At 49.8% G+C, this 18,350-nt stretch overlaps 1 gene segment (V, D, J or C); it reads left to right on the forward strand.

Moving 5' to 3' along the window:
• Positions 1–1,211: 1,211 nt before the first annotated feature.
• On the forward strand, positions 1,212–17,061 carry LOC141972976 (immunoglobulin heavy constant gamma 2-like). The segment is given in 7 exon segments: positions 1,212–1,215; positions 3,691–3,990; positions 5,054–5,365; positions 6,657–6,983; positions 11,809–12,138; positions 14,396–14,526; positions 16,978–17,061. Coding segments are annotated over 7 exon segments (1,488 nt in total).
• Positions 17,062–18,350: the final 1,289 nt, after the last annotated feature.

Here is an 18,350-nt window from a genome sequence, read left to right on the forward strand (position 1 = left end):
GATCTATGGGGCACGGGGACCTCAGCTTTATCATGTTCCTATAGGTCAGGGGGTCGCTATGGGGCAGGGGGGAGCTAAGCTGCAGTGTGGGGTTGCTGTGGGGCAGAGGTCCCTATAGGGCAGGGTCGCTATGGGGCAGGGGGGCTCAGCTGTATCAGGTCCCTATAGGTCAGGGGTCGCTATGGGGCAGGGGGATCTATGGGGCAGGGGGACCTCAGCTTTATCATGTCCCTATAGGTCAGGGGGTCGCTATGGGGCAGGGGGGAGCTAAGCTGCAGTGTGGGGTTGCTGTGGGGCAGGGGTCCCTCTAGGGCAGGGTCGCTATAGGGCAGGGTCGCTATGGGGCAGGGATTGCTGTGGGGCAGGGATTGCTGTGGGGCAGGGGGCAGCTAAACCGTAGTATGGGTTTGCTATGGGGCAGGGGTCGCTATAGGGCAGGGGGTCGCTATAGGGCAGGGTCGCTATGGGGCAGGGATTGCTGTGGGGCAGGGTCGCTATGGGGCAGGGGCCCTATGGGGCAGGGAGCTACTATAGGGCAGGGAGTCTCTCTAGGGCAGGGGATCGCTATGGGGCAGGGGATCTATGGGTCAGGGGGTTCTATGGGGCAGGGATCTATGGGTCAGGGGGATCTAAGTGTCAGGGGATCTATGGGGCAGGGGGATCTATGGGGCACGGGGACCTCAGCTTTATCATGTCCCTATAGGTCAGGGGGTCGCTATGGGGCAGGGGGGAGCTAAGCTGCAGTGTGGGGTTGCTGTGGGGCAGGGGTCCCTCTAGGGCAGGGTCGCTATGGGGCAGGGATTGCTGTGGGGCAGGGGGCAGCTAAACCGTAGTATGGGTTCGCTATGGGGCAGGGGTCGCTATAGGGCAGGGGGTCGCTATAGGGCAGGGTCGCTATGGGGCAGGGGTTGCTGTGGGGCAGGGGTCCCTCTAGGGCAGGGTCGCTATGGGGCAGGGGTTCGCTATGGGGCAGGGGTCACTATGGGGCAGGGATTGCTGTGGGGCAGGGGGCAGCTAAGCTGTAGTATGGGTTTGCTATGGGGCAGGGGTTTGCTATGGGGATGGGGTCACTATGGGGCAGGGGTCGCTATAGGGCAGGGGGTTGCTGTGGAGCAGGGTCGCTATGGGGCAGGGGGTCGCTATGGGGCGGGGGGCTACTATAGGGCAGGGAGTCTCTCTAGGGCAGGCGATTGCTATGGGGCAGGGGATCTATGGGTAAGGGGGTTCTATGGGGCAGGGATCTATGGGTCAGGGATCTATGGGTCAGGGGGATCTATGGGGCAGGGATCTATGGGGCGGGAGGATCTATGGGTCAGGGGGATCTATGGGGCACGGATCTATGGGGCAGGAGGATCTATAGGGCAGGGGATCTATGGGGCAGGGCTCTATGGGTCAGGGGGATCTATGGGGCACGGATCTATGGGGCAGGAGGATCTATAGGGCAGGGGATCTATGGGGCAGGGCTCTATGGGTCAGGAGGATCTATGGGGCACGGATCTATGGGGCAGGAGGATCTATAGGGCAGGGGATCTATGGGGCAGGGCTCTATGGGTCAGGGGGATCTATGGGGCACGGATCTATGGGGCAGGAGGATCTATAGGGCAGGGGATCTATGGGGCAGGGCTCTATGGGTCAGGAGGATCTATGGGGCACGGATCTATGGGGCAGGAGGATCTATAGGGCAGGGGATCTATGGGGCAGGGCTCTATGGGTCAGGGGGATCTATGGGGCACGGATCTATGGGGCAGGAGGATCTATAGGGCAGGGGATCTATGGGGCAGGGCTCTATGGGTCAGGGGGATCTATGGGGCACGGATCTATGGGGCAGGAGGATCTATAGGGCAGGGGATCTATGGGGCAGGGCTCTATGGGTCAGGAGGATCTATGGGTCAGGGATCTATGGGGCACGGATCTATGGGTCAGGAGGATCTATGGGTCAGGGATCTATGGGGCACGGATCTATGGGGCAGGAGGATCTATGGGTCAGGGATCTATGGGGCAGGGATCTATGGGGCAGGAGGATCTATAGGGCAGGGGATCTATGGGTCAGGAGGATCTATGGGGCACGGATCTATGGGTCAGGAGGATCTATGGGGCACAGATCTACGGGTCAGGAGGATCTATGGGTCGGGGATCTATGGGGCAGGGATCTATGGGTCAGGGTGGGGGCGGGGTGGCACCTCGGGCCCTTTCAACTAACTTTTTTTCTTTTTCTTTCTCTTTTTTTCGCTTTTTTTCGCGTTTTTCCCCTTTTTCGCGTTTTTCCCCGCCCCGTTCCCCGCCCCTCCCCCATTGGGGTTTATTTTTAATTTTCTCCTTTTTTGGTTTCTCGATCCTTCCCCCGCGCGGCCGCTCCTCCCCCCCCCTGCTCGGTTCGTTTCATTTTATTTATTTTATTTTTTTAAATTTTATTTTATTTTTATTTTATTTATTTTATTTTATTTCTTTTTTTTATTTTATTTTTTTATTTTAATTTTTTTATTTTTATTTTATTTATTTTATTTATTTTATTTTTTTATTTTTTTATTTTTATTTTATTTATTTTATTTATTTTATTTTATTTTATTTTATTTTATTTCATTTCATTTCATTTTTTTTAATTTTATTTTATTTTTATTTTATTTATTTTATTTTACTTTATTTTATTTTATTTTATATTTAATTTTATTTCATTTTATTTTCCTTTATTTCATTTCGGTTTGTTTCATTTTATTTTATTTTTATTTTATTTTATTTTATTTTTATTTTATTTTATTTTATTTTATTTCATTTTATTTTATTTTTTTTTTATTTTATTTATTTTATTTCATTTTTTAAATTTTATTTTATTTTTATTTATTTTATTTTATTTTTTTATTTTATTTTTTAAATTTTATTTTATTTTTATTTATTTTATTTTATTTATTTTATTTTATTTTATTTTATATTTCATTTTATTTTATTTTATTTCATTTTATTTTCCTTTATTTCATTTCGGTTTGTTTCATTTTATTTTATTTTATTTTTATTTTTATTTTATTTCATTTTATTTCATTTTGTTTCATTTTATTTTATTTTATTTCATTTCATATTTTATTTTATTTTGTTTCATTTTATTTCATTTCATTTTATTTTATTTTTATTTCATTTTATTTGATTTCATTTTATTTTATTTTATTTTATTTTATTTCATTTTATTTTATTTCATTTTATTTCATTTTATTTTATTTTGTTTCTTTTTATTTTATTTTATTTTATTTCATTGTATTTTATTTCATTTCATTTTATTTTATTTTATTTTATTTTATTTCCTTTTCAATTTCATTTCATTTTATTTTATTTTGTTTTATTATCTTTATTTTTATTTTTATTATTTTTATTTTCTTTCATTTGATTTTATTTCTTTTTATTTTGTTTCTCTTTATTTTATTTATTTTTATTTTTATCTTTATTTTTATTTTTTTTCATTTGATTTTATTTCTTTTTATTTTATTTCTCTTTATTTTATTTATTTTATTATCTTTATTTTTATTTTTATTTTTATGTTTATTTTTATTTTTATTTTTATTTTCTTTCATTTGATTTTCTTTTCATTTATTTTTTTATTTCATTTATTCGTTTATTGATTTATTTATTAATTTCTTCCCCCCTCCCCTTCCTCCTCTCTCCCCCCTCCCCCTCCCCTCCGACCCCTTTTTCCCCTCCCCCCAGCCCCCCCCACCCCCCCCTCCGTCTTCCCCATCCTGGCCTGCCCCTCCCCCTCCCCCTCCCCCCGCCCCGCCCTCTGCCTGGCCACCTCCTACATCCCGGAGCCGCTGTCAATCACCTGGGACCTTCCGCTGGGGGCGGAGCCTCTGGCCCCTCCCCCCCAGCCCCTCCCCCCCGTCCGGGCTCCCTCCGGCCTCGTCACCTCGGGGAGTCACCTCGGGGTGCCGGGGGGGCTCCCCTCCCCCCCCCGCTGCACCGTCCAGCACCCGCCCACCGCCTTCGCCCGGACCTATCAGCTGCCAGGTAACGCCCGGGGGGGCGGGGCCGGCCGGGGGGGCGGGACTCGGGCCTTACACCGGGGCGGAACCGCGCCCGGGGGGGCGGGGGGGGGCGTTACGTGGCGTTTTGCTCCTCTGGGGGTTACACCAGGGGGTAACTGGGCCCAGGGCGGCTCCTCCGGCTTTACACCAGGGGGTGGGTGCGCCCACAGCGGCTACTCCGGGGTTACACCAGGGGGTAACTGCCCCCCCGGGGGGTAACTACGTGGCGCTTTGCTCCTTTGTCATTTACACCAGGGTGTAACTGCCCCCCGGGGGGTAACTACGTGGCGTTTTGCTCCTTGGGAATTTACACCAGGGTGTAACTGCGCCCAGGGTGTAATTACACAGCGCTTTGCTCCTCCGGCTTTACACCAGCGTGTAACTACGCTGAGCCTTGCTCCTCCAGCCTTACACCAGGGTGTAACTACACCCGGGGTGTAACCACACAGCGCTTTTCTCCTCCGGCTTTACACCGCGGTGTCACTACACCAAGGGCGCAACTACAGCGCGCTTTGCTCCTCCGGCTTTACACCAGGGTGTAACTACAGCAAATCTTGCTCCTCCGGCTTTACACCAGCGTGTAACTGCACCAAATGTTGCTCCTCCGGCCTTACACCAGGGTGTAACTACAGCAAATCTTGCTCCTCCAGCTTTACACCAGTGTGTAACTACACCCGGGGTGTAATTACACAGCGCTTTGCTCCTCCAGCTTTACACCAGGGTGTAACTACAGCAAATCTTGCTCCTCCGGCTTTACACCAGCGTGTAACTACGCTGAGCCTTGCTCCTCCGGCCTTACACCAGGGTGTAACTACAGCAAATCTTGCTCCTCCGGCTTTACGCCAGCGTGTAACTACGCTGCGTGTCGCTCCTCCGGCTTTACACCAGGGCGTAACTAGACCAAGGGTGTAACTACAGCAAATGTTGCTCCTCCAGCTTTCCACCCGCGTGTAAGCCCACCCCCTTTTTACACCTCCGCCATCACGACCACGCCCCCTGACCTCTGACCCCCCCTCCCCTCTCTCTCCTCCCCCCCCTCATCCCAGAATCCTCCAAGGTCCACGCCCCTTCCGCCATCTTACTCCACACTTGCTCCCCCTCGGAGGTCCGACTGGTTTGTCTGGTCAGCGGTTTCGCTCCCGCCGGTCCCGTCGCTTTGGATTGGTTGGTGGACGGGGAGCTCTTAGTCCCCGCCCCCAAAATGGAAACTGTCATGGCGGAAGGGGCCAAAGGAACCTTCCGGACGGATTCTCACCTCAACGTAACCTTGGAGGAGTGGAGGGAGCGGGAATTCGCCTGCCGGGTCACGCACTCGCCCTCGGGCTACTCGCAGGAGGTCGCCGGCCACAAGTGTCTGGGTGAGTTGAGTGGAGGCGCCTCCTCGGGTTGAGTCCAACTCAAGTTGAGTGGAGGCGTCTTCAGGGGTTGAGTAAAGGTTGAGTTGGGCGGGAGCGTCTGCTCGCAGTTGGGTCCACGTTGAGTTGTTGCGTCTTCGTGGGTTGAGTCGATGTTGAGTTGGGTTGAGGAGTTGCCTTGGGTTGAGTCAAACTCAACTTGAGTGGAGGCGTCTTCGTGGGTTGAGTCAAACTCAACTTGAGTGGAGGAGTCTTCTTGGGTTGAGTCAAACTCAACTTGAGTGGAGGAGTCTTCTTGGGTTGAGTCAAACTCAACTTGAGTGGAGGCGTCTTCGTGGGTTGAGTCAAACTCAACTTGAGTGGAGGAGTCTTCATGGGTTGAGTCAAACTCAACTTGAGTGGAGGAGTCTTCTTGGGTTGAGTCAAACTCAACTTGAGTGGAGGAGTCTTCTTGGGTTGAGTCAAACTCAACTTGAGTGGAGGAGTCTTCTTGGGTTGAGTCAAACTCAACTTGAGTGGAGGCGTCTCCGTGGGTTGAGTCAAACTCAACTTGAGTGGAGGCGTCTCCTCGGGTTGAGTCAAACTCAACTTGAGTGGAGGTGTCTTCATGGGTTGAGTCAAACTCAACTTGAGTGGAGGCGTCTTCTTGAGTTGAGTCAAACTCAACTTGAGTGGAGGCATCTCCTTGGGTTGAGTCAAACTCAACTTGAGTGGAGGCGTCTCCTCGGGTTGAGTCAAACTCAACTTGAGTGGAGGAGTCTCCTTGGGTTGAGTCAAACTCAACTTGAGTGGAGGAGTCTCCTTGGGTTGAGTCAAACTCAACTTGAGTGGAGGCGTCTCCTCGGGTTGAGTCAAACTCAACTTGAGTGGAGGAGTCTCCTCGGGTTGAGTCAAACTCAACTTGAGTGGAGGCGTCTTCATGGGTTGAGTCAAACTCAACTTGAGTGGAGGCGTCTCCTCGGGTTGAGTCAAACTCAACTTGAGTGGAGGTGTCTTCATGGGTTGAGTCAAACTCAACTTGAGTGGAGGCGTCTTCTTGGGTTGAGTCAAACTCAACTTGAGTGGAGGCGTCTCCTCGGGTTGAGTCAAACTCAACTTGAGTGGAGGCGTCTCCATGGGTTGACCCAACGTTGAGTTGAGTGGCGGCCCCTCCATGAGTTGACCCAACGTTGAGTTGAGTGGCGGAATCTTCTTGCCTTGACTCAACCTCGACTTGAGTGGAGGCGTCTCCATGGGTTGACCCAACGTTGGGTTGAGTGGCGGCCCCTCCATGACCTCGCCCCTCCCCCCGCAGGCTCCCCCGCCCACTCCGGCTCCGTCCAAGTCTTCGTCCTCCCCCCGTCGCCCTCCGACCTCTTCGTCTCCCAGAGCCCCCGCCTCCGCTGCGTGGCCACCAGTTTACCCAGTGACGAAGGTTTAGTGGTCACCTGGACCCGCACTGGGGGGGGCGTCCTGCGGCCCAACCCCCTCCACCTCCAGCCCCAGTTCAACGGGACCTTCACGGCCACCAGCGAGGTGCCGGTGGCCACCAGGGACTGGGAGAGCGGCGACACCTTCACGTGCACCGTGCGCCACGCCGAGCTGCCCTCGCCCGTCAGCCGGTGGACCAAGAAGAAACCCGGTACCGTCACCCCTCACCCCCAAATTCCCTTCGTTTCGCCCCATTTTCCCGCCGTTTCCTCGCCTTTTGCCTCATTTTGTGCCAATTTTCATTCGCTGACCCATTTTCCCTCAAATTCCCTTCGTTTCGCCCCAATTTTCCACCTGTTTCCTCACCTTTTGCCTCATTTTGTCCAAATTTCCTCTCGCTGACCCGTTTTCCCCACATTTTCCCTCAAATTTCCTTCGTTTCACCCCATTTCGTCACCTTTTGCCTCAATTTTGTGCCAATTTCCTCTCGCTGACCCATTTTCCCTCAAATTTCCTTCGTTTTGCCCCAATTTTCCAGCCATTTCCTCACCTTTTGCCTCATTTTGTGCCAATTTCCCCTCACAGACCCATTTTCACCACATTTTCCCTCAAATTCCCTTCATTTTGCCCCATTTTCCCGTCGTTTCCTCGACTTTTGCCTCATTTTGTGCCAATTTTCATTCGCTGACCCCTTTTCCCCCAAATTCCCTTCGTTTCGCCCCAATTTTCCACCTGTTTCCTCACCTTTTGCCTCATTTTGTCCAAATTTCCTCTCGCTGACCCGTTTTCCCCACATTTTCCCTCAAATTTCCTTCGTTTCACCCCATTTCGTCACCTTTTGCCTCATTTTGTGCCAATTTCCCCTCACAGACCCGTTTTCCCCACATTTTCCCCCAAATTTCCTTCGTTCTGCCCCATTTTCCCACCGTTTCCTCGACTTTTGCCTCATTTTGTGCCAATTTTCATTTGCTGACCCCTTTTCCCCCAAATTCCCTTTGTTTCACCCCAATTTTCCACCTGTTTCCTCACCTTTTGCCTCATTTTGTCCAAATTTCCTCTCGCTGACCCGTTTTCCCCACATTTTCCCTCAAATTTCCTTCGTTTCACCCCATTTCGTCACCTTTTGCCTCAATTTTGTGCCAATTTCCTCTCGCTGACCCATTTTCCCTCAAATTTCCTTCGTTTCGCCCCAATTTTCCACCCATTTCCTCACCTTTTGCCTCATTTTGTGCCAATTTCCCCTCACAGACCCGTTTTCCCCACATTTTCCCTCAAATTTCCTTCATTCCGCCCCATTTTCCCGCCGTTTCCTCGCCTTTTGCCTCATTTTGTGCCAACTTTCATTTGCTGACCCATTTTCCATCAAATTTCCTTCGTTTCGCCCCAATTTTCCACCTGTTTCCTCACCTTTTGCCTCATTTTGTCCAAATTTCCTCTCGCTGACCCGTTTTCCCCACATTTTCCCTCAAATTTCCTTCGTTTCACCCCATTTCGTCACCTTTTGCCTCATTTTGTGCCAATTTCCCCTCACAGACCCGTTTTCCCCACATTTTCCCTCAAATTTCCTTCATTCTGCCCCATTTTCCCACCGTTTCCTCGCCTTTTGCCTCATTTTGTGCCAATTTTCATTTGCTGACCCATTTTCCCTCAAATTCCCTTTGTTTCACCCCAATTTTCCACCTGTTTCCTCACCTTTTGCCTCATTTTGTCCAAATTTCCTCTCGCTGACCCGTTTTCCCCACATTTTCCCTCAAATTTCCTTCGTTTCACCCCATTTCGTCACCTTCTGCCTCAATTTTGTGCCAATTTCCTCTCGCTGACCCATTTTCCCTCAAATTTCCTTCGTTTTGCCCCAATTTTCCAGCCATTTCCTCACCTTTTGCCTCATTTTGTGCCAATTTCCCCTCACAGACCCATTTTCACCACATTTTCCCTCAAATTCCCTTCATTTTGCCCCATTTTCCCGCCGTTTCCTCGACTTTTGCCTCATTTTGTGCCAATTTTCATTCGCTGACCCCTTTTCCCCCAAATTCCCTTCGTTTCGCCCCAATTTTCCACCTGTTTCCTCACCTTTTGCCTCATTTTGTCCAAATTTCCTCTCGCTGACCTGTTTTCCCCACATTTTCCCTTAAATTTCCTTCGTTTCACCCCATTTCGTCACCTTTTGCCTCAATTTTGTGCCAATTTCCTCTCGCTGACCCATTTTCCCTCAAATTTCCTTCGTTTTGCCCCAATTTTCCAGCCATTTCCTCACCTTTTGCCTCATTTTGTGCCAATTTCCCCTCACAGACCCGTTTTCCCCACATTTTCCCCCAAATTTCCTTCATTTCGCCCCATTTTCCCGCCGTTTCCTCGACTTTTGCCTCATTTTGTGCCAACTTTCATTCGCTGACCCATTTTCCCTCAAATTTCCTTCGTTTCGCCCCAATTTTCCACCTGTTTCCTCACCTTTTGCCTCATTTTGTCCAAATTTCCTCTCGCTGACCCGTTTTCCCCACATTTTCCCTCAAATTTCCTTCGTTTCACCCCATTTCGTCACCTTTTGCCTCAATTTTGTGCCAATTTCCTCTCGCTGACCCATTTTCCCTCAAATTTCCTTCGTTTTGCCCCAATTTTCCAGCCATTTCCTCACCTTTTGCCTCATTTTGTGCCAATTTCCCCTCACAGACCCATTTTCACCACATTTTCCCTCAAATTCCCTTCATTTTGCCCCATTTTCCCGCCGTTTCCTCGACTTTTGCCTCATTTTGTGCCAATTTTCATTCGCTGACCCCTTTTCCCCCAAATTCCCTTCGTTTCGCCCCAATTTTCCACCTGTTTCCTCACCTTTTGCCTCATTTTGTCCAAATTTCCTCTCGCTGACCTGTTTTCCCCACATTTTCCCTCAAATTTCCTTCGTTTCACCCCATTTCGTCACCTTTTGCCTCAATTTTGTGCCAATTTCCTCTCGCTGACCCATTTTCCCTCAAATTTCCTTCGTTTTGCCCCAATTTTCCAGCCATTTCCTCACCTTTTGCCTCATTTTGTGCCAATTTCCCCTCACAGACCCGTTTTCCCCACATTTTCCCCCAAATTTCCTTCATTTCGCCCCATTTTCCCGCCGTTTCCTCGACTTTTGCCTCATTTTGTGCCAACTTTCATTCGCTGACCCATTTTCCCTCAAATTTCCTTCGTTTCGCCCCAATTTTCCAGCCATTTCCTCACCTTTTGCCTCATTTTGTGCCAATTTCCCCTCACAGACCCGTTTTCCCCACATTTTCCCCCAAATTTCCTTCATTTCGCCCCATTTTCCCGCCGTTTCCTCGACTTTTGCCTCATTTTGTGCCAACTTTCATTCGCTGACCCATTTTCCCTCAAATTTCCTTCGTTTCGCCCCAATTTTCCACCTGTTTCCTCACCTTTTGCCTCATTTTGTCCAAATTTCCTCTCGCTGACCTGTTTTCCCCACATTTTCCCTCAAATTTCCTTCGTTTCACCCCATTTCGTCACCTTTTGCCTCAATTTTGTGCCAATTTCCTCTCGCTGACCCATTTTCCCTCAAATTTCCTTCGTTTTGCCCCAATTTTCCAGCCATTTCCTCACCTTTTGCCTCATTTTGTGCCAATTTCCCCTCACAGACCCGTTTTCCCCACATTTTCCCCCAAATTTCCTTCATTTCACCCCATTTTCCCGCCGTTTCCTCGACTTTTGCCTCATTTTGTGCCAACTTTCATTCGCTGACCCATTTTCCCTCAAATTTCCTTCGTTTCGCCCCAATTTTCCACCTGTTTCCTCACCTTTTGCCTCATTTTGTCCAAATTTCCTCTCGCTGACCCGTTTTCCCCACATTTTCCCTCAAATTTCCTTCGTTTCACCTCATTTCGTCACCTTTTGCCTCATTTTGTGCCAATTTCCCCTCACAGACCCGTTTTCCCCACATTTTCCCTCAAATTTCCTTCGTTCTGCCCCATTTTCCCACCGTTTCCTCGCCTTTTGCCTCATTTTGTGCCAATTTTCATTCGCTGACCCATTTTCCCCCAAATTTCCTTCGTTTCGCCCCAATTTTCCACCCGTTTCCTCACCTTTTGCCTCATTTTGTGCCGATTTCCTCTCGCTGACCCGTTTTCCCCCCATTTTCCCCCAAATTTCCTCAAACCCACCCCAATTTCCCCCCATTTCCTCTCCCCCCCCCCATTTCCCCCCCATTTCCCCCCTCCCACCCCATTTCCTCCCCCCTCACCCCATTTCCCCCCCTTCACCCCAATTTCCCCCCATTTCCCCCTCCCTCACCCCAATTTCCCCCATTCCCCTCCCCTTCACCCCCATTTCCCCTCCCCATTTCCCCCCTCCCACCCCATTTCCCCCTCCCTCACCCCAATTTTTCCCCCATTTCCCCCCTCCCACCCCATTTCCTCCACCTTCACCCCATTTCCCCCCCATTCCCCTCCCTCACCCCATTTCCCCCTCCCTCACCCCATTTCACCCCCATTTCCCCCCCCTTCACCCCAATTTCCTCCCATTTCCCCCTCCCTCACCCCATTTCCCCCCCATTTCCCCCTCCCTCACCCCATTTCCCCCCCATTTCCCCCCCCTTCACCCCAATTTCCTCCCATTTCCCCCTCCCTCACCCCAATTTCCCCCCATTCCCCTCCCTCACCCCATTTCCCCCTCCCTCACCCCAATTTTTCCCCCATTTCCCCCCTCCCACCCCATTTCCTCCCCCCTCACCCCAATTTTTCCCCCATTTCCCCCCCTTCACCCCATTTCCCCCCATTTCCCCCTCCCTCACCCCATTTCCCCCTCCCTCACCCCAATTTTTCCCCCATTTCCCCCCCTTCATCCCATTTCCCCCCATTTCCCCCTCCCTCACCCCATTTCCCCCTCCCTCACCCCAATTCCCCCCCATTTCCCCCTCCCTCCCCCCATTTCCCCTCCCTCACCCCAATTCCCCCCCATTCCCCTCCTCCCACCCCCCATTTCCCCCCCATTTCCCCCCATTTCCCCCCCATCCCCCTCCCACCCCACTTCCTCACTCCCCCCTCCCCCTTCCCCTCCAGGCAAACGCCTCCCCCCCAGTGTCTACATCCTCCCCCCTCCCCCGGAGGAAACAACCAACATGGCGACCCTCAGCCTGACCTGCCTGGTGCGAGGCTTCTACCCAGAAGACATCTCGGTGGAGTGGCAGAAAAACCAGGAACCCCTCGACGCCTCCGCTGCCGACACCACCCGGGCCCTGAAGGAGAAGACGGGCGACGCCTCCTACTTCCTCTACAGCCGATTGGCTGTCGACGAGGCCTCGTGGCGCCGGGGGGACGCCTACGCGTGCATGGTGGTGCACGAGGGGCTCCCCATGAAGTTCGTGCAACGGAGCGTGAGGAGGAACCCCGGTAACAAGTGAAAAGGAGGCCGCCGGGGCCTGGGAGGGGGCGGGGTTAATAAAAGGAGAAGGCAAGATGGCGTCTGTCGAACGCTGAGCGGCGCGGGGATGGGGGACACGTGGGGAGAGGGCGGCGAGGATGGGAAACTCCGCCCCCTTCCTCCTCCTCCTCCTCCGGCTCTGAGGGCGGGGGGGTGTCGTGGGGCGGGGCCCGGGGGGTGGGGTCTAACCGAGCGGCCGATCGACCGGTGGGGTCGATCGACTGACCCGTCACCCAGACACACAGCTAAGTGACCAACCAACTAACCAACCGACCACACAGCTAACCGACCCGTCACACAGCTAACCGACCAACTAACCAACTACACACACAGCTAACCGACCAACCAACTAACCAACCAACCACACAGCTAACCGACCCATCACACAGCTAACCGACCTGTCACACAGCTAACCGACCAACTAACCAACTACACACACAGCTAACCAACCGACCACACAGCTAACCGACCCGTCACACAGCTAACTGACCCGTCACACAGCTAACTGACCCGTCACACAGCTAACCGACCAGTCACACAGCTAACTGACCCGTCACACAGCTAACTGACCTGTCACACAGCTAACCGACCAACTAACCAACTACACACACAGCTAACCGACCACACAGCTAACCGACCACACAGCTAACCTACCAACCAACTAACCAACCCGTCACACAGCTAACCGACCAACTAACCAACTACACACACAACTAACCAACCGACCACACAGCTAACCAACCCATCACACAGCTAACCGACCAGTCACACAGCTAACCAACCAACTAACCAACTACACACACAGCTAACCAACCAGTCACACAGCTAACCGACCACACAGCTAACCTACCAACCAACTAACCAACCAACCACACAGCTAACCGACCCGTCACACAGCTAACCGACCCGTCACACAGCTAACCGACCAACTAACCAACTACACACACAGCTAACCAACCGACCACACAGCTAACCGACCACACAGCTAACCAACCAGCCACACGACTAACCAAGCACGCACACAACTAACTAACCACCAACCAGCCGCACAGCTAACCAACCACACAACGAACCAACCAACCAACCACACAGCTAACCAACCAACCACACAGCTAACCAACCAACCACACAGCTAACCAACCAGCCACACAACTAACCAAGCACACAACTAACCAACCAACCACAGAGCTAACCAACCAACCAACTACACACCCAACTAACCAACCACCCAACCACTCACCCACTCAATCAACCAACTAACCAACCGCTCAACCAACCAACTAACCACCCAACTAACCAACCCCTCACCCACCCAACTAACCACCCACTCAAATAACCAAGCACCACACACCCAACTAACCACCAACCAACCAACCACCCAGCACCCGCCACCCACCCAACTACCCACCCACCCAGCTAACCAGCTAACCAACCAATCACCCACCCACACACCCAACCAACTAACCAACCGCCACCGAGCACGTGGGTGGGTGGGTGGTGCTCGGTTAGTCGGGTGGGTAGTTAGTGGTTGGTTAGTTGGGTGGGTAGTTGGGAGGTTAGTTAGTGGTTGGTTGGTTAGTCGGGTGGGTGGGTGGTTAGTTGGGTGGGTGGTTAGTTAGTGGTTGGTTAGTTGGGTGGGTCAGTGGTTAGTTAGTCGGGTGGGTGGCTGTTTAGTCGGGTGGGTGGGTAGTTGGGTGGGTAGTTTGATGGTTAGTGGTTGGTTGGTTAGTCGGGTGGGTGGTTGGTTAGTTGGGTGGGTGGTTGGGTGGGTGGGTAGTTGGTTAGTCGGGTGGGTCAGTGGTTAGTTGTGTGGATAGTTAGTGGTTGGTTCGTTGGGTGGGTCAGTGGTTGGTTAGTCAGGTGGTTAGTTAGTTGGGTGAGTAGTTAGTGGTTGGTTCGTTGGGTGGGTCAGTGGTTGGTTAGTCGGGTGGGTGGGTGGTTAGTTGGGTGGGTAGTTGGGAGGTTAGTTAGTGGTTGGTTGGTTCGTCGGGTGGGTTGGTGGTTAGTTAGTCGGGTGGGTAGTTAGTGGTTGGTTAGTTAGTCGGGTGGGTAGTTAGTGGCCGGCTCGTTGGCGTTGGAGCTGCCCGCAGGGATCGGGGTGGGGCCATTGGCCGGAGGCGGGCGGGAGGGAGGAGCCAGCAGCTGCCGGACACCGACCTCCCCCCTCCCCCCTCCCCTCCCCCCTCCCCTCCCCCTCCCCTCCCCCCTCCCCTCCCCTCCCCCCAGATCTCTCCCTCCCGGCCGGTTTCTGCCCCCCCGACCCGGAGCATCCCAAGGGCCCCTGGGACCCCGCCGCCATCTTCATCGGCCTCTTCCTCCTCAGCGTCTGCTACAGCGCCACCGTCACCCTCTTCAAGGTGGGCTGCTTACCTGGTTAGCTGGTTAGCTGGTTAGCTGGTTAGCTGGTTAGCTGCTTACCTGGTTAGCTGGTTAGCTGGTTAGCTGGTTAGCCGCTTACCTGGGTACCCGGGTGGGTGGATGGTTGGTTGAGTGGGGGGGGGGGGGGATTATTTGGGTGGCTGGGTGGGTGGTGAATTGGTTAGTTGGTTAGTTAGGATGGTTGGGTGGGTGGTTAGTTGTTTAGTTCGTTAGTTGGATGCTTGGTTGGCTGGTTGGTTGGTTGGTTGGTTATTTCTTTGGATGTCTTTTCGGTTAGTTGGTTAGTTGTTTGGGTGGGTGGGTGGGTGGGTAGTTCGTTAATTGGTTAGCTAGTTCATTAGTTCTTAGGGTGGGTGGTGAGTTGGCTAGTTAATTGATTAATTAGTTCTTAGGGTGGGTGGGTGGGTGGTTAGTTGGCTAGTTCGTTAATTGGTTAGTTAGTTAATTAGTTCTTAGGGTGGGTGGTGAGTTGGCTAGTTCGTTAATTGGTTAGTTAATTAGTTCTTAGGGTGGGTGGTGAGTTGGCTAGTTCGTTAATTGATTAGTTAGTTAATTAGTTCTTAGGGTGGGTGGTGAGTTGGCTAGTTCGTTAATTGGTTAGTTAGTTAATTAGTTCTTAGGGTGGGTGGTGAGTTGGCTAGTTCGTTAATTGGTTAGTTAATTAGTTCTTAGGGTGGGTGGTGAGTTGGCTAGTTCGTTAATTGGTTAGTTAGTTAATTAGTTCTTAGGGTGGGTGGTTAGTTGGCTAGTTCGTTAATTGGTTAGTTAATTAGTTCTTAGGGTGGGTGGTGAGTTGGCTAGTTCGTTAATTGGTTAGTTAGTTAATTAGTTCTTAGGGTGGGTGGTGAGTTGGCTAGTTCGTTAATTGGTTAGTTAATTAGTTCTTAGGGTGGGTGGTGAGTTGGCTAGTTCGTTAATTGGTTAGTTAATTAGTTCTTAGGGTGGGTGGTTAGTTGGCTAGTTCGTTAATTGGTTAGTTAATTAGTTCTTAGGGTGGGTGGTGAGTTGGCTAGTTCGTTAATTGGTTAGTTAATTAGTTCTTAGGGTGGGTGGTTAGTTGGCTAGTTCGTTAATTGGTTAGTTAGTTAATTAGTTCTTAGGGTGGGTGGTTAGTTGGCTAGTTCGTTAATTGGTTAGTTAGTTAATTAGTTCTTAGGGTGGGTGGTGAGTTGGCTAGTTCGTTAATTGGTTAGTTAATTAGTTCTTAGGGTGGGTGGTGAGTTGGCTAGTTCGTTAATTGATTAGTTAGTTAATTAGTTCTTAGGGTGGGTGGTGAGTTGGCTAGTTCGTTAATTGATTAGTTAGTTAATTAGTTCTTAGGGTGGGTGGTGAGTTGGCTAGTTCGTTAATTGGTTAGTTAGTTAATTAGTTCTTAGGGTGGGTGGTGAGTTGGCTAGTTCGTTAATTGGTTAGTTAATTAGTTCTTAGGGTGGGTGGTGAGTTGGCTAGTTCGTTAATTGGTTAGTTAGTTAATTAGTTCTTAGGGTGGGTGGTTAGTTGGCTAGTTCGTTAATTGGTTAGTTAATTAGTTCTTAGGGTGGGTGGTGAGTTGGCTAGTTCGTTAATTGGTTAGTTAGTTAATTAGTTCTTAGGGTGGGTGGTGAGTTGGCTAGTTCGTTAATTGGTTAGGTAGTTAATTAGTTCTTAGGGTGGGTGGTGAGTTGGCTAGTTCGTTAATTGATTAGTTAGTTAATTAGTTCTTAGGGTGGGTGGTGAGTTGACTAGTTCGTTAATTGATTAGTTAATTAGTTCTTAGGGTGGGTGGTGAGTTGACTAGTTCGTTAATTGATTAGTTAGTTAATTAGTTCTTAGGGTGGGTGGTGAGTTGGCTAGTTCGTTAATTGGTTAGTTAGTTAATTAGTTCTTAGGGTGGGTGGTGAGTTGGCTAGTTCGTTAATTGGTTAGTTAGTTAATTAGTTCTTAGGGTGGGTGGTGAGTTGGCTAGTTCGTTAATTGGTTAGTTAGTTAGTTAGTTCCTAGGGTGGGTGGGTGGGTGGTTAGTTGGTTACTTAGTTATTTGGGTGGTTGGTTGGTTGGTTATTTCTTTGGTCGTCTTTTCGGTTAGCTGGTTAGTTGTCCGGATGGGCGGGTGGGTGGCTAGTTGGCTAGTTAGTGAATTGGTTAGTTAATGAGGCTAGTCGGGTGGTTGGTTATTTCTTTAGATGCCTTGTTGGTTAGTTCGTTAGTCGGGCGGGTGGTTGGTTAGCTGGTTAGTCGGACAGCTGGTTCATGGGTTAGTCGGTTAGTTAGTCGTTGTGGCGGTTAGTTGGTTAGTTAGTTGGGTGGGGTGGCTGGTTAGCTGGTTAGTTGGGCGCCCCTCCGGGCGTCTCAAGGCTTGGGCACCTCAACAGACACTCGCCTGAGTGGCCGCCAACCCCTCCCCCACCCCTCCCCTCTCCCCTCCCCCACCCCCACCCCTCCCCCCGCAGGTCAAGTGGCTCCTCTCCGCCATCTTCCAGCTCAAGCAGGGCCCCTCCCCCAACCACAAGCACGTCATCCAGCGCGTGGCCTAGAACCGGGGGGGGGGGGGGCGGGGCGTGTCCCCTCCCTCCCCCTCCCCCATCCCGGAAAGCAGAAAGGAGGGGGAGGAGCCTGTAGGGGGAGGGGAGGGGGTTGGGGCCCCTCCCAACTCTCCCCTCCCCCCCAAGGGGCGCTGAGTCACGTGATTTATGGGGGGGGGGGGGGGTGACGGGCCATCAGGTCTACCCAGAGGGGGGGTGGGGGGGTGGTGGGAGGGGCGAAATGTCTTTTTTTTTTTTTTTTCCCCCAAAATGTGCAGATTTAGAGCGGAATTATCCCACGTGATCATCGGCGGGTTTTGGAGGGAAATAACCAAAAAAAAAATTAAAAAAAAATAAAAAAAAATAAAAAGAAATCGCCGGTTTGGGTCGTTTTGCCCGAATTTTTCAAGTTTATGCCCCGTTTTGTTGTCGGAAGGGTCTCGGTCTCCTCGGGCGACCCAAATATCGGGTTTGGGGTGAAAAAATAAAAGCGTGAGTTTGACCGAAAACGCCCTTTTTTGTTGTGTTTGGGGTTGTTTTTTTTTTTAAGGGGGAAACGGTTTTTTAAAAAATGTCGTTTGGTGAGGGGAAAAAAAAATAAAAAATAATAATTTTGTGGCAAAAGCCGCCTGGTTTACGGCGAAAGAGAAACGTGACGGAAGAAGCGGTTTAAAGGGGGGGGGGAGGGAATAAATCGGGGTTTGAAGAAAAAAGAAAATCATCGTTTTATGGAAAAAAAAAAAATTCCTTCTGGAGGGTTCGTTTTAAGGTGGAATCGGGTCGGTTTAGGGTTTCGAATGGCGCCGTTTGTGGGGGAAAATTCCTTGGGTTTGGGGTAAAAAGGGGCCTTGGGGGGGGGTGAAAAGAAAAAAAAAAAAAGAGGAGAAAGGAAAGGGAAAGGGAAAGGGAAAGGAGAAAAAAGAAAAAGAAAAAAGAAAAAAGAAAAGAAAAAGGAAAGGAAAGAAATGAAGAAAAAGGGAAGAAAAAGAAAAGGAAAAAATAAAATAAAAAAATAAAATAAAAAGAAAAGGAGAAAAAAATGAAAGATGGGAATAGAAAATAAGATAAAGGAAAAGGGAAAAAATAAAATAAAAAGAAAAAAGAAAAGACAAGAAAAAAGAAAATAAAAAAGAAAAGAAAAGAAAAGAAAAGAAAAGAAAAGAAAAGAAAAGAAAAGAAAAGAAAAGAAAAGAAAAGAAAAGAAAAGAAAAGAAAAGAAAAGAAAAGAGAAAAAAGAAAAGAAAAGAAAAAAGAGAAAAGAAGAAAAAGAAAAAGAAAAAGAAAAAGAAAAAAGAAAAATA

Source organism: Athene noctua, chromosome 38 (genome assembly GCF_965140245.1).
Source record: "Athene noctua chromosome 38, bAthNoc1.hap1.1, whole genome shotgun sequence".
In the NCBI taxonomy this organism is placed as follows: domain Eukaryota; kingdom Metazoa; phylum Chordata; class Aves; order Strigiformes; family Strigidae; genus Athene; species Athene noctua.